Below are 15,263 nucleotides of genomic sequence, written 5' to 3'. Positions count from 1 at the left end.
ACATGTTTCTTATGTTATATTACATTCCAAACAGCATGTATTAATTTAAATTGTATTAAGCCACAGTGTTACATATATTCAGAGAGTAACAATGGTAATATTCTTCAGGGACTGTTTTATAAGATCTTATGAATGTAGAACGAAGCAGCATGACTAGTCCGGGTTGGGACTTTTTTCATGGAGGCAAGCTAAACTTTCCCAAGCAGAATGAGGCATACCTTAGGATGCAGTCCTTCAGCTAAAATATCAAATGATAAGCAAATGAAATTCTGTTGTCCCTAGTTCCCCAGATTCACAAATATCACTTTTTCAGTTCAAACCCCCAAAACTCAAGGTATAAACTCTGCAGGTGTCTGCTGTGAACACTTTTTCTATGTCCCAACTGAATAAGCAACGAGTTCTCTTTTGGTTAAATTACCTGGTGAAGTTACAACTTACTTCTCATGTACTCAACTTAATACATCACTCCTCTCCTATTCTCCTTTATTAATTCTAAATCCTGATTGTATGTATTTGAAGAAAGATACTTAAAGATCATAGCTGGGGTTATGAGTTCTGGTGGTACAGTATTAGTGTTCTTCAAATTCTTTGCATGAAATATACAATAACTAACAATGCATATAAAGCCTTTCTGCCAAATGCATCTCGAACTCTGTTACAATTTGTAAAACAAAACCTTTTTTTTTTTTAATCTTTTTTTTTAGGTCTGCTACAAACTGCTTCAAAATTAGACTGATAACTTGTGAGGTTTAAAGGGACAATTTCTACCTATTTTCAGATGTAATTTTACCATTGTAATTGGCACTAACATTTTTCTTCATTTCAGAGTCATATATTTTTCTGTTTTGCTTGAGTAGGCATTTCATAAAAAAGATAAAAACGTGTAAAAATTCAGGGGAAAAATGAAATTGATTGCACACAAAGTACTGTTCACTGAATAAGTGAAACAAACTGCAAGAGTGCAAATATAATGTACCACTCTTAGTTTCATTAGCTGCATATGCAAAATGTAAAATTAGTTGACAAAGTATTTTCAGCTCTATCCATTCACAGCTATTTTTAAATTTCACTAACTTCAAGTATAGCATGACTGAAAGTAAATACATAAAAGAAATTTTATTTTTTAAGTATAGTTCTAACTGAAAGAGGCCAAAATTTTTCCCTTGAAAGAAGGTAAAGAGAAAATGTCTTCTACAGGACCAAAGCCAGGAATGTCTCCCACCCCACAATGCATTCACATGGGGTTACAAAGCCCTATGTAACTTTACCTAACTTATTAAGAAAGTACAGTGGTATCACTTCAGTATATTAGCAGTCACATAATTGCTAAAGATACTATTAAAATTTGTCCCTCCTGTAAAAGAACATTCCAAAACTTCATTTCTCTCTGCTTATAACATTTTCAAACCACTGGCTTAGCAATGCATCAAGGTATTTGGCTAGAGACATTCACACAATTTCAAGTAGGATAGCAAGTGTGATTTCCTTCCTGAATCATCTTGTCTTGGAAGTCAATCTTTGCTAAGGTTTTAGGCATACCCTTCAGCTAAGTACATTTTTCAAGCTGGAAAACTAGTTCTTGTTCATTATGCCAAGGGCACGCTGGACTGGTGGGATATTAAGGACTTTTTTTAGTGCTCCTTCTGGCAAAGAAACTATAATACACACACCTTGAAATAATTATAAGCAGGGTCCTTTACCTCTGTAACAGCCACCAGATATTATATTTAGTAAGACCCTCTGGCTGAGTGCTTGTAGCCAGATTACACCAAATGATACCTGACAGGGCAGTAGAGATTTGACAATTACATCTTCATTCCCTAGTCTCAAACACAGATGGCAACATTATTAAATTCTGATGTCCACAAAAGTCTCTACAGAATCAGGAAGAGAATAATTATCAACATAAGATACTGCCATTGCTTCACAGAGTCCTTCCAAAATTATTTTTGTGCATCTTTCTTTAAAAAAAAAATACTTTTCATGAGGTAATTGTTTGATTTTGTTTGTTTACCTTTCATTGTTTGATTTTATCAGGCTCGGTTAAAGCTAGCTCTCCCATACCCAGTTTAAGTCTCTATGTACACCAAAGCATTGTCCCTAAGAATCAGTAGCAAGTCCCTCAGATTTTCTATAATGTAAATGGTTAAAATAACTTAGAGCATAGTATGAAAAAACATGACATTGAATTTCCACCCCCCTCTTTTTTTTAAATTGAGTACAAAAATGTTTTAGTAACACATAGCACTTTCTGTCTTTGCAGATGTAGAAGAGAAGGCTCAGGGAGATCATATCCATGTGTGTAAATATCTGAGTAGGGGAGTAAAGAAGACAGAGCCAGACTCTCTTCAGTAATGCCAGAGGTGCCATGTGAAAACTGAAATACCAGAAAACTTATTTGGTTTACTATAAGAGTGGTTCAACACTGGCACAAGTTGCCTGGAGAGCTTCTGGAGTATCCATCCTTGGGAACAGTTAAAACCTGAATGGATCTGACCCTGAGCAACCTGCACTAATTGACTGTGCTTTGAGCGAGAGAAATAGATGTCTTCATAGGTCCCTTCTGAGCTCTACACTTCTGTGGTGATACATCTATAATGTGATTGCAGTAAACTGACTCAAATAAAGAAAAATTATGAATTACTGTTACAAGCACAGGTTCAAATTTTTAGTGCTCTTGGCAATAGAAAGGAAATCAATATTCCTGTTTAATCCTTTATAGAATACCAGTGCTTTCACTTTCTGCATGTATAATTCCATCTCCTGAGTCTCAGAAATGTTAGTAGTCAGAACCTGTGTCTTAAATTAAGATAAATGAATAATTTTGCAATTCCCCAACTAAAGGTAAGTTAATATAGGAATCTATTGTACTACTTCTGTGTGGTCTTTCCTGTTCTGTTATTACCATTTCCTTTGTAACAGCAGACACACAGTTCACCAACACACCCTCCCCCTGGAATCTGACATAACCTGCTTACACAGAAAACTAAAGCAAGTTTATTGACCCAGCACAGCAAAAAATGATTACACATCTCCTTCAGTTCCCCCAAGCCATTACATGAATTTCTACAGTATGCCTTAGAACAAAATCCTGTAAAGCAAGAATAATGCTGCACTACAAGTTTTAAAAAAAAATACTAGTGGTATTTAGCCCTTCTCAGAAATTTAAATTATTGACACTGGAACCACAGCAACTCTAATTGACTAAAACAAAATTAAGTAAGATTTAACACATCATAAGGAAGATATCTATTTTGCTTGAATTGATATATGCTACTCTGACAGAAGTTGGACTGTCTTCTGGTACTGAATATTCTAGATTCTGTTTCTACGGCACAACTATTTACTTCTCTGAAAAAGAAAAATTCTGCTCTAGAGAGTCACCTGTAGAAGGCAGAGAATTCTCCAATTTCAGGTTTTCTTGTGTGCTACCCATTAAAACATGTTAAAAGCAAGAGAGATCAACATTCTACAAGCAATCAAATCCCAGGTGATTACTGTAGCTGTATTATAGCTTGAGTTACAGGCAATGTGACAAGGGGCTTGAGGGAGAAGGATTTCTTTCTGCTCCCACATCTGATGAGCAGCATTCCAAAGTGTACAGGGGAGTAACATTCTTCAATCTAAGAAACTGAGATGGTTCAATATCAAGCATAGAATCTTTGAGACTTTAGAAACTCAGATAATCCAGTACTTCCATCATGGATTTCTTTTTTATCCATACTCATTCACTACAGTTCAAAGAAAAGCAGTAGGAAACAAAATCCATTTATCAAGGAGATAAAAATGAGTTTGCACTCTTTGTAGGGAACAAGCAGGTGCAAACAGATATGAGAAGAATCTAATATAAATATTGTCCAAAAAACCCTTAAATTCAGTGGAGATCAAGTCTCTTGTGAATTCCTGAACTCAAGACACCCAGAGACGTACATCACAGACTTAAAGTTTAACTTCAGGATTACTCTTACCATGTTGTCATACTACCTTCTCTATGAATACACATGATTTGTCTTGAAACAGTCTCAGTTCATTGCCCTATCATAAAAAGTAATTTCAGAATTTCAGTCTCTGAGCAATTTATATCCACTTGACCTGTAACATCTTTTAATTTAAATAATTCTTCTCCCTTCCTAGTATTACCCCCATGAATATATGTAGAAAGTCAAAATCCCATCTCACCTCTTCATAGAATAAAGAAACAAGACTTTGAAACTAATAATCTAAAAAGCATGCTACAATCTTTTCATCAATACCATAATCTAATTTGTCTTCTGGGACACATTACGCAAAATAGAAAGGAAACAATAAAAATACCAACTTGAATTCCACACTAGCACAGCTCCCATTTACAAGCTAAAGGTGACATTTTTAAGGATGCAGAATGAAGTCACATGGACTCTAGACACTTTCATTTTAACTCTATGACTTGTAATTAATTTCAAAAGATGTATATACTGAAGCACTTACAGACACTTGAAGAGAAAAGGCCAAATGCTGCTAATGCTGGTTTTTCCTTTAGTTGTTGAATTAAGTGGTTTATTGCCTTCCAGTCAGCATTCAAGTCTTCTAATTTTTTCTACAAAATAAAATTACAATATATTAAATTTGTAACGCATAATTAAATGTAAATAGATATAAAATAAATTCATTATTTTTCCTCCACCTGATGAACCATCTCAATTAGGGAAAAAAAAAAAAAAAAAAGCACTGGCTTGCCCTGCTCCCTGGTCAACAGGCATTTGCATCTTCTTAGGGAACACAGGATGATAACTTCTTTAACATACAGTAAAAAGGTGGGGATCTGTAATCACCACAAACTAGAGATATGAATTTCTAAAATTAAAATAGAAAGGTGAATTATGTATTAAAACACCCCAACAACCTTGTCAAGAAAAAAACTCTGCAATTTGCAATATCAAAAAATGCAGAACACATCTTCCACCTATTAAAAAAAAAAAAAAAATGTAAAACAAAAGTCTAAGGAGTCTTCAGGGAGTCATTAACTTCAGTGTGTGGGCATGCAAACCTGCCAGTAATGGCTAACCTGTTACTTTTAAACAAACCTTAAGTGAAAGTCTGGTGTGTGATTTATATCAGTCCTCAGACAACCCGAACAGGACTTTAGTCTTGAAAATGCTGTTTCCACCTCTCTAAGGTCTATAAGGAAGGATTAAGCACCGCAGTTCTATGCTGGCATCTCTAAAAAGTCTTGAGATGAAGACTGTTTCTTTATTTAAGCCACTACCTGATTGCCTGCAACAAAAAGCAGCACAGAGTACCAGTGCCATTTAGGCATGCTTTAAGCATTCTTGTCCAATTCACAATTAGATCCTGTCCTGATGGAAACAGAATGCTTATAAAGAAAGGTACTTTAATTACTTAGAGTCTAAAATGACAGGGGCCAATAAGAAAGGGATAGGGAACAATACTCATTAAATTGAAGACGCAGTTAGGTAGCACAATTTTATACTCTGATATGTCAGGGGAGTGTTTCTAGAATTTGCCTCAAGCTTTTCCATAAACACTCTAAATGTGTAAAGTTCTTTTATACCTTTCACCAATGGCAGCCAGAATATTACCTGGTACAAACTCTAGACAGGTTTTTGTGTGAATGCTTTTTGATAGGGCAGGAGAGAAAGAATACAATTCTGCATTAGGGAATAAACCAACTTTTAATCTTTAAGAGCAGTTTAAAAACTGCATTAAAAATTAAATAAAAAGTCAGGAATATTAGAGATTCTCTTTGATAATAGCCTATGAGAACTAGATAAAAATAGCAATCAGGTATACATGATAAAATTCAGAATCATACTTATGCTTTATTTCTGTGTGGATTACATGTGTGGGCATATGGAAACACATATTTTGGACACATTTTATGCCAGATTTTAAAGTTCCTTTATTTTCTGCTATTGTAGCCCAATAACCTACTTCCAGAGCTGAAAATTCAAAGGACTACTCCAATATCTATTTATCCAATAGTAGCAGAGAGTGCAGAGAGCCCTTAAAAACAAAAACTGGACAGATTATACTATCAAAGTCTGGCTTCATTTTACACTATACTCATCAGTAACTCAGGAAGGAGGTATGGATGGTATAAATATAATACTGGTCCTCACTATGAGTAACTGTTTAACTATTCATGTAGATGTGAGCCAGGGCTTGCTTTCCAGCAATGCCAAAATATAAAACATGCCCACAACCAACATTAGGGGTTTTTTTTGAGGCAAACTCTACACCACTAATAGAAGAGTAGCTAGTTTTAAACTCTTCTATCAGAATTATATTTTGATCTAATTTTGCATCTACCATAAATTATCATGTATGTATTAAAATGTTAACTTTGAGCACAGTAATTTTGCTGTAATTGCAACTCTAAAACTTTGGTGACAAGTATGAACATCAAAATATGTTGCACTGAGGAACACTTTTATTGATTTCTTTTAAATGTCAGCACTGGTACAATTTAAGAGAGGTTAGCATTCATACACGAACTAATCTCACTGGCAGAGCTAAAACTAGATAGATAGAGAGAAGTGCTGTAATCTTTTAAATGCAAGACTGATGAGAATGAAAATGAGTTCCTCACTACTTACTCTCTCACACAACACGTGAAAGGACAAACTGAATGCTGTGGTAAGGGAACTACAGCTTTGACACTACCACAGCAACCCTTTCCTGAATAAACTGTACTTTTTGAGTGCTGTTAATCACGAGATTGGGACTTATGTTCTTTTCATTGCCAATGTCATCAGCCATAAACTCTCCCTTCCCCATGTACAACAGCTTTACAGAAATGCATTTCTAAAGCATGAAATCCATTTTATAAAAGTGAATAGGTCTGATTATTAAAGTGCTAGTGCTTAAAGGATCACACATCTCATCCCATTCTTGATTCTTAAAGCAGCCAATACTAGGATTTGTTTTGCCAACAAAAATATTTTTACAGTCCTCTATTGCAAAATTCTATTTTAGTATGCTTAGTGAAGCTGTAAAAATATACTTATTTCAGTGACATAGCTATAACATTAAGTATGTGTCAATATAAATCCGTGGGAATTGATTTATATTCCAAATGAATTCCAAATCAAAAATATACTATAATGAAAGTATATCATAAAGGTTGCAAAGATAACTAACTAAACATTAGGAAATGCCATTAACTATGAACGTTAATTCAGATACCATGCACATAATTGGACCAGTATCTTTAATTCTCTCACACATACTGTCTTCCAGCACCAGAGAGGATTCCGGTGTGAATGAATCTGTAAGACCTCTACTTTATTGAAAAGAATCAGAAGATCTGAATTAAGGAAATCAGAGAGAAAAAAAGAAAGCTCAGAGAAAGGTGCCGCAGACAACTAAGTATTCCACAAAGCTGCCAAGCAATGGTAAGCAAGCATTTAACACTTTTAAAGAGGCCATGCAATTTTATCCTTTTTCTCTGTGTCACAAAATAAAAAAAGAGTATAAGAATTGCTGCTTGCACTGTGATTGCAATCCATATCCTGTACTGAATTAGGTAGTGTTCAGCCTAAACCGAGATCATCTTAATTCAAGAATTTTCTAAATTTACAAGTGCTTAACTTTGTAACCTTGCCAATACCTTTTCAAAAACACCCTCATCTGTGTAAAAGTTATTTCTGTTTACACAAAATATCTTTGTGACATTTGCTGAAAAGTCTATATTGTAACATATAAACAGCAGGGAGAGCTGCAGTTACTTTTGAAGAACGATGGCAAAAGACCAACTCAGAATAAATGGGTAGAAGCATAAGGAAATCTGCATTATCAAGAAAACAATTCAACAGTCCTGACAGCATATGTTCGCTATTTTATGACTTACTGAGTAAGACAGACAGTGAATCAGAAATTAACTTCACAGGTCATTCAATTAACTGGACTACAGAATGCAATGAAAAAAGTAAAATACACTTAAAGACTAGAAATGAAACACTTGCTACTCCACAAGTAGCTACTAATTTCCTCACAGGCACATTTTATAATATCGTTGTCAGAAGTACAATTGAAGGAACATCATAATCTTTATTTAAGCAGTTAACTCATTCCAGCAAATTGGGTAGAAATTGGCAGTTTTGATGTCTTTAATGTGAACACCAAACAGAAAGAGACACAGAGTATACTTCTGTCAGAAGTTTGGCTTAAACAGAATCACTTCACACAATTTATATTTCTGTCAGTGATATATAGAACAAGTATTAGTTCTTCTCCTTGAAAATGCCAGCAGTCATTCTGCAATTCTTTATGTGCAATTACAAAAATCTAGAAAGCCAAAACTTATAGTTTTTTGTTATTTCAGGTACTTTGCTTGTTAAAATGTGGAGTAAGAGCCCCTAAGACTGCGGCTGAAGTCATATAAAATAAGCAAATGCAATTATTCCAGGGTGATTTTTTTGTTCATTCATTCAATGTGCAGATGATGTTTCAGTTCCCAACAATAATAGCACTGTATTAGCCAAGGACAACGGACAACACAGAGTCAAAAGCTTTGTTTCTGCCCACTCTGTTTATCACACTGCTTTTAAGTCATTTTGAGTATATCTCTTTTAGTGTTTTATCTATGTTTAGGAAAGCTAGTCATTTAAAAAAAAACACAAAATAACATAGATAGCAAACTGGAAAATAACTCTCAAAACCTCAACTCTTACCTTTTCTAGAAAATATGTTCATTTGTTTTTAATTGATAAAACTTCTGAAAGTGAAATTCAAAATAAGGGAGTTTAAAACAAGTTCGATGGTGCCATTAATTAGGCACCCAAAATTATATTTGCTTTCAATGTGGATTATTCTTGAAGAAGTAGAACTACCTTAATGCCAAAACCAATATTCCTATCACAATATGCAAAAATTTTCTAGCTGGAACATTGCTGTTTTCCTGGCTGTGCCATCACAGAATAGAACAAATGCCATTTGTCAAGTTCCTTCACTGATTATAAACAAAGCACATCAAGGACAAGTGTACAACAGGGGAAGCATAACCTATTACACAGTAATGGATATTGCTAAAGGTTGCTTCATTACCTTTACTGGATGAGTGGCTGGTTTTTCCTTATATAAATGACACCCTTTAGACAAAACCTCTTCCACATTCGGCTGTTTAGCCTGCACTGCTGCTTCAGTTTCCTGAAAAATATAAACACATACAGTGTAGATTAACTACAGCATAAGCAATAAGACTGAAAAGTCCTAAAGCTCCATGGAAAGCTGTAAAATACCAATAGATTAGTTTCTGCTCAGGATTCCTTTTTGGGAAAACTTATGGATAGTAGCAGGTAAGGACAAAGAAGGTCACCAGAGAAAACAAATCAAAGAGAGATGGAAAAGCGTAATGCCAGGAAAATAAACAGTGATAGGTCTCATTATCCTGAAGGTTTCAATAAGGTGATTACAAAGCTAGCACAAATTTATACTAGGAAACACAGGCATGAGAAATCTCATTTAAGCAGCTCTGTCCTTTGTCTGTTTTACATTACAGGAGATTAAAAGTGTATACCTGTTAATATTTTATTCATACAGTACATGGCATGAAAATCATATTATGAGATGCAATAATGATACCGAATTTAGGAAGATTAAAAGTATTAATAGAAAAGTACTATTGCTAGTAATAAACTAGTATTTATCTAGTAAAACATTTACACTAATAAATTAAAAACAAAAGCATAGTAGTAGTGACAGTTCCTAAAGATATGAGGAGGCACTTACCATTAGCAATGACACCCAACTGAATTAGCAACAGCATTTTCCATAGCAACCTGTTGTTTTTTTTTTAATCTGGAAAGGTATAATTCATGTGCTATTGGAATAAACCCTTCCAAATGTACAGCAGCATCATTTCATCAGGCACTGACCAAAAATATAATGGGTGAAGCACTACATACAGATAATTAAAAGAAAAAAAAATACCAAAAAGTATAAAAGAAATTATTAACTGCACGTGGACTTCCAAGATTCAAATTGTTCTCAGTTTTCAAGTCATATAAGAAAAAACAAACAAACAAAACTGACAAAAAAAAATCAGAGTTATCTATCAAAATTAATTGGTTGGCTTGTTTTTGTTTTCCTCTCTCCACTCTTCTCCTACTATTTCACAGCTTGATTACCTTGTCCTAACCAATATTGCAGACTATCTACTGACTCTCCAACCTGATTTTCTGTCCACAATCTCAGTTATCATTAGTGTGACAGCAGACAAGATTGTGTGCTGAGCTTGTCACTGTCTGATCGACACATCATTTTATTGGTGGAAATCTGCTATTTTTTGCTCTATAATAAACTTGTTAAAGTGTATGTCATTTTCAGTCTCAAAAAGAGTCCATTTTGCCCCTGTGTTTCAGGTCAACGTAGAAAACATGCCTACAGTGCTGCCTGAAATTTTATATACAAATCTTTATGGACAACCAGTAAAAATAAAAAAAAAAAATAACATTTTCCTTGCAAATACTGTTTATCAATAACAAAGTGAAATAAAGAGTGTCTGATTAACTGCAATGATATTTATAACATTTAATTGGTTTTTATTATGCCTTTTGATATTAATGAGATATAACTGTAAGGATTCATAGAGAATGAGCACTGAAAAGCAATGCACAGCAAAATTGGGATGGGGGGAGTTTATTAACTTTTGATCAAATCCTCAGTAAAGTCCCATTTTCTTTATGTGACTAGGTTAGGTTTCTACTTCTCTACTTACCATATAAAGAAAAAAATAAGCATAGAATCATAGAATGGTTAGAGTTGGAAGGGATCTTAAAGATCATCTAATTCCAACCTCCCGCCATGGGCAGGGACACCTTTCACTACACCAGGTTGCTTAAAGCCCCATCCAACCTGGCCTTCAACACTTCTAGAATCCTGAATACATCTTCAACTAGGTCAGGTTGCCTAGAACCACATCCTGTGTGGTGCTGAATATTTCCAGGGATGGTGCACCTATCGTCTCTCTGGGCAACGTGTTCCAGTATTTTACAACCTTCACTGTCAAGGAGCGTTAATGAAAAAGGTAATTTTCTGCCTATCTTGATGAAAAATAGGCATTTTAATATTTGTTTTAGTTGCGTTTTTTTTATTTTAAAATAAGGCTTTTTTTATTTTCTTTTTTGTGCCAATATTTTGTGTTGCGTTGTCCTACACATCTCAAATACTCATAACAGCACCAGTTACCATAAAAAATTCTGTATCGGGAAAAACATGTTATGATTCCCTGCAGAGCCCAAGAATATAAAGAGCACTACAGGTGCAAAGATACTGACGGTTTAACGCACACTGTGTACGTGCCTTCAAAGTAGATCGTTTCCCCACTAACTGGGCGTTGTTTTCCACCATGGACTGGTCTGGGATCACATAGATTGGTTTCTTTCAGACTGTAATCAGCTTGGAAGATGTGCACTAGGAGGGCATCTGTCCTGGGTTCAGCAGTAGCAGTCATGTTTCTCCTCCTTGGTAGCTGGTGCAGTGCAGTGTTTTGACTTTCAGCTCGGGAACAGAGCTGATAACAATGATGTTTTGGTTTGGCCAAGGACTTTGTGAGCCTCATGCTCTGCCAGGGAGGAGGGGAAGCCAGGAGGAAGCAGAGACAGGACACCTGACCCAAACTGACCAAAGAGGTATTCCATACCACAGCACGTCGTGCCCAGGAGGTAACTGGGAGGGAGCCGGAAGGGCTGGGAGACTGCAGGGTTGGAGGAGGTATGGGTCAGTGCTTGGTTGGGCTGAGTGGGGCAAGTTATCGGTCGGCTGGTGCTGAGGTGGTGTATTCTCTTCCCTTGTTATTTCCTTTATCATTATTATCATTGGTGGTAGCAGTAGTGATCTGTGTTATACCTTAGTTACTAAACTGTTCTTATCTCAACCCGTGGGAGTTGCATTCTTTTCGATTCTCCTCTCCGTCCCTCCGGGAGCAGGGGGAGGGCAAGAAAGGGGGGGGAAGTGAGCGAACGAGTTACCTGACTGGGTTTAAACCATGACAGCATCTAACATAGTTCCAGGCCATGGGGACACTGACAGCCCTGATTGCCCATGACTGCTCACCCCCGCCATGTTACCCCCACCTGCCCATGGTTCAGGACCCTGCATCAGGCCCTCCAGGGCCATCTGTCCCTACCCCAGTGATGCTGCAGCAGAGCTGGTCTCCAGTGCCCCATAGCCTGCCCTGCTTGGCCACTGGACCCACCAAGCCAGGCAAACCCACAGGCTCATGTTCCATCCACAGGGAGGTGCCTCCTGGCTGCCCTGCTCCTATCTATGGGGTGGAATGGGACCTGGCTGCCAAGGCCTGCCCTGAGAGCTCCTCAAAGGGAGACCTCCAGTGGCCCTGGCACATGGAGAGCCACTGGCCCTGCAGGCAGCTGTAACAAGAATGGAGGAACCTGAGCACTTACTGTTCCCTCCTAAGTCATCTTCATCAATTCCCCTTAACATTTTCTAGAATTGAGGAAAAGCAGAGGGTCTTAAGAGGCTCTCTCAAGCTTTGGCATGCATTTGATCTGACTAGGTTTGCACTAGCAGCCATTAACAATAACAGTCAAGTTCTACCTCTAGGAATTCAAACCCAGAACCACCTGGCTTTGAGTGGAAGCACTCCAAACTAATTAAAAGGACTACTCATAACAGCAGCTACTATTCAAATCCTGTAGCTGTAAGAAAATTTGGCTGCTCAGTATTTATTCGTATTCTACCCCTCTATATTGAAATCTGAATCATGATTTATTGTATACACACATATAAATAGGCTAATATCCCTTTTCAAAGTGAGAGAAAAAAATAATTAAAAAAAAAGGCAAAACGAATGACTGATGGTACCATGTGACTCCACATTCTGCAGAAAATAATAGGAAAATACTTAACCATCCTTTTCATTGTCATTATTTTATCCTAATGCTAGTATACACAGCACACATAAAAGCTAACAAACATCTCTGCCTATTACATAAACATTTGAAATGATTTATTTATGGATTCAAAAGGTATTTTTTTTATGGATAGAATACAGATATAATTGTCTATAGCCAGTTAACAGAAACGTAACGTTTAGCTGTTGAGTCACCAAATTCATTCTGCTTCACAATTTTCTGGAGTTACATGAACTAATCTTGAATAGTCTGATCTTTCAAAATCAATGGACTTGATCTAAACCAAAATGCAAGTGCAAGTCTATCCAATGTAGCATGATGTTTCATTTGAGATTTATGTTGAAATAAGAGTAGAGATAAGAGCCCAGGGGAAAAAGAGGTTCTCAGTATCTTTTCATTCATTTGGACACTGCTGAAATGAACAGATATCTTACTTGCTAGAGCAGCACCTACTTTTTGTTTGTTGCATGCTTAATTCCAACATCATTGAAATACGTCACAAAATTATTTTAAATAACTGCACACCTTAAAATGCTGCAGGAACTTTGAGGGAGCTCTTTGTTCAGTTCTCTGCCTGATGGGACAATTGACAAATTCTGCCCAGTGAGCAAGTTTCCAGCAATTTCAAATCCATTTGCTAGGTGACACCCAGTTAATACAGGTTGATAGTCAAGCGAGTAGTTTCAGGATGCTGTTCCACCATTTGGTTCCCCAAAAGAGCAAAAAACTTAATGACCATAACATGGCCTCCAATGGTTTGCTCTCAACAGAGACCACGGTTATTATCTAGGCTGTGCAGAATCCAGGAGAATAGCATTCTCCCAGAGCAGGGCCTGAGATCTACTCTTGATTGCACAGCCAGGCTACTACTAAAGCTAATAGAAGTTGTCCATGCTCATGTCCATCAGTTTTTAGAGAATACCCAAGCCATAACTTTAAAAAAGTCCTGATTCAAGATCATTGACTCCCTTGCCACACTCGCTTTCTGCCCTGGGGGAGGACTCCTGTAGGGTGGATGCAGCACTGTCTCTGGGAAGACAGAGCTGGCTGTACTGTAATAACACAGTTTAGAATCTGCCTGTGAAACGAATCATAATGCTACCTCTGGACTGGGTGATGAATATGCTAATTAAACTTTTCACACATATGGTAAATTAAAATACATCATAATTGGAAACTGCTGTTTCTCAAACATGTATAAGCAAGAATCAGAGGCCACCTTCTTTCTATGATGTACTATCTATGAATTTTCAGTGGTGTTAAAATGATACATTCAAACTGATGAAACCAATATATTGACTAAACCTCTGGAGTGTATGCCAGTGGAAGTTTGATGGCTTGACATATGTTATTTCAAGAGATGGTAACTATCCTAGCAGACACAGGCTGTTTGACATATGCTGCACATATACTAGGAGGCCCAGACAACTATCTATAAAAGTATCTGCAGTATTTCAGACAGTCTACTGGTCTATATTAAGAATCACTAGCACTGATGCCCCTTCACCAGTAACACTATTGAAATTCTGGGGATTGATTACCTAATGAGATAATGTCCATGGGACATTTACTGCAGGGACAGTAGGAGAAGCTGAGGGTGCTTAAACCTGTGTCTTCATGGTGAAATGCAATGCAAAAATGGAAACTTAATTACAACCTTCAAATTAAAAAAAAAAAAAAAAAAAACTTTGAAATTAATGTAGTGAGTGGTTTTAAAAGTAATGACATTTTTTCATCAAGACAGTACATTAAATGAAGCTTAAAGGAGAGAATTTATTCCCAGGAAAACATAAGCAGTAAGCAATTTCCCTTCACAAGAAAGACAAGGCAGTAGTGTTTAGCAATCAAATATACTAAATCTAAAATCTAAAATAATTTGGAGGCTTTTAATGTCAGAATGACATTTTTAAATAATCAGATATAAATCCCTGTATATATTTAACTTGATAACAGAAAATTATATTTAATTATGTTTTTCTTGTCTCTTAGATGAGGGAGAGTGTTAACTTGTAACCAGAATTCTCTGAGATGGATTTTCTTATTCATGCACACAAGAAGTTCCAGCAAGATTCACTGAAATATTCGTGCCTATCTTTCAGGTTACTATTCCCAGATATTCTGTGGAGATAACTATAAATAAATGGTGAGGTTCCGAGAGCTTCATTTTTCCCTCACAAGTAAAAAAAGGGACTTGGATAGAAAAACATGAATGTATTCCCATCTTCAAGAATTCTGGTTCTGAATAAGTGACCTGATTTTTTCTTTTGACTCAGCTCTGCACATTCCCATTTGTGAAGCAGACTAACTAGCTAAACCACAATAAAGAAGAATGTTCAGAGACTTAATTAAAAAGACATCAAAGTTCAGCTACACCATAGTGAGCATCAG

General features: G+C 36.3%; 1 protein-coding gene across 17 annotated transcripts in view; it reads right to left on the bottom strand.

Moving 5' to 3' along the window:
• Positions 1 to 15,263, bottom strand: part of DMD (dystrophin) — a 1,199,681-nt gene that overhangs the window by 340,888 nt on the left and 843,530 nt on the right. For all 17 annotated transcript variants that reach the window (XM_057411860.1, XM_057411861.1, XM_057411863.1 and 14 more), the window contains 2 exons: positions 9,046 to 9,147; positions 4,468 to 4,576 (listed from right to left, as the gene is read on the bottom strand). In XM_057411860.1, coding sequence (XP_057267843.1) covers positions 4,468 to 4,576; positions 9,046 to 9,147 — 211 coding nt within the window. The remainder of the gene's footprint in view (positions 1 to 4,467; positions 4,577 to 9,045; positions 9,148 to 15,263) is intronic.

This window comes from Pezoporus wallicus, unplaced genomic scaffold (genome assembly GCF_028554395.1).
Source record: "Pezoporus wallicus isolate ANWC-B61680 ecotype Strahan unplaced genomic scaffold, APGP_CSIRO_Pwel_v1 contig_1438, whole genome shotgun sequence".
Classification (NCBI taxonomy): domain Eukaryota; kingdom Metazoa; phylum Chordata; class Aves; order Psittaciformes; family Psittacidae; genus Pezoporus; species Pezoporus wallicus.
Note: the sequence above shows the minus strand (reverse complement) of the source record. Positions and strands in the feature narration are given on the sequence as shown.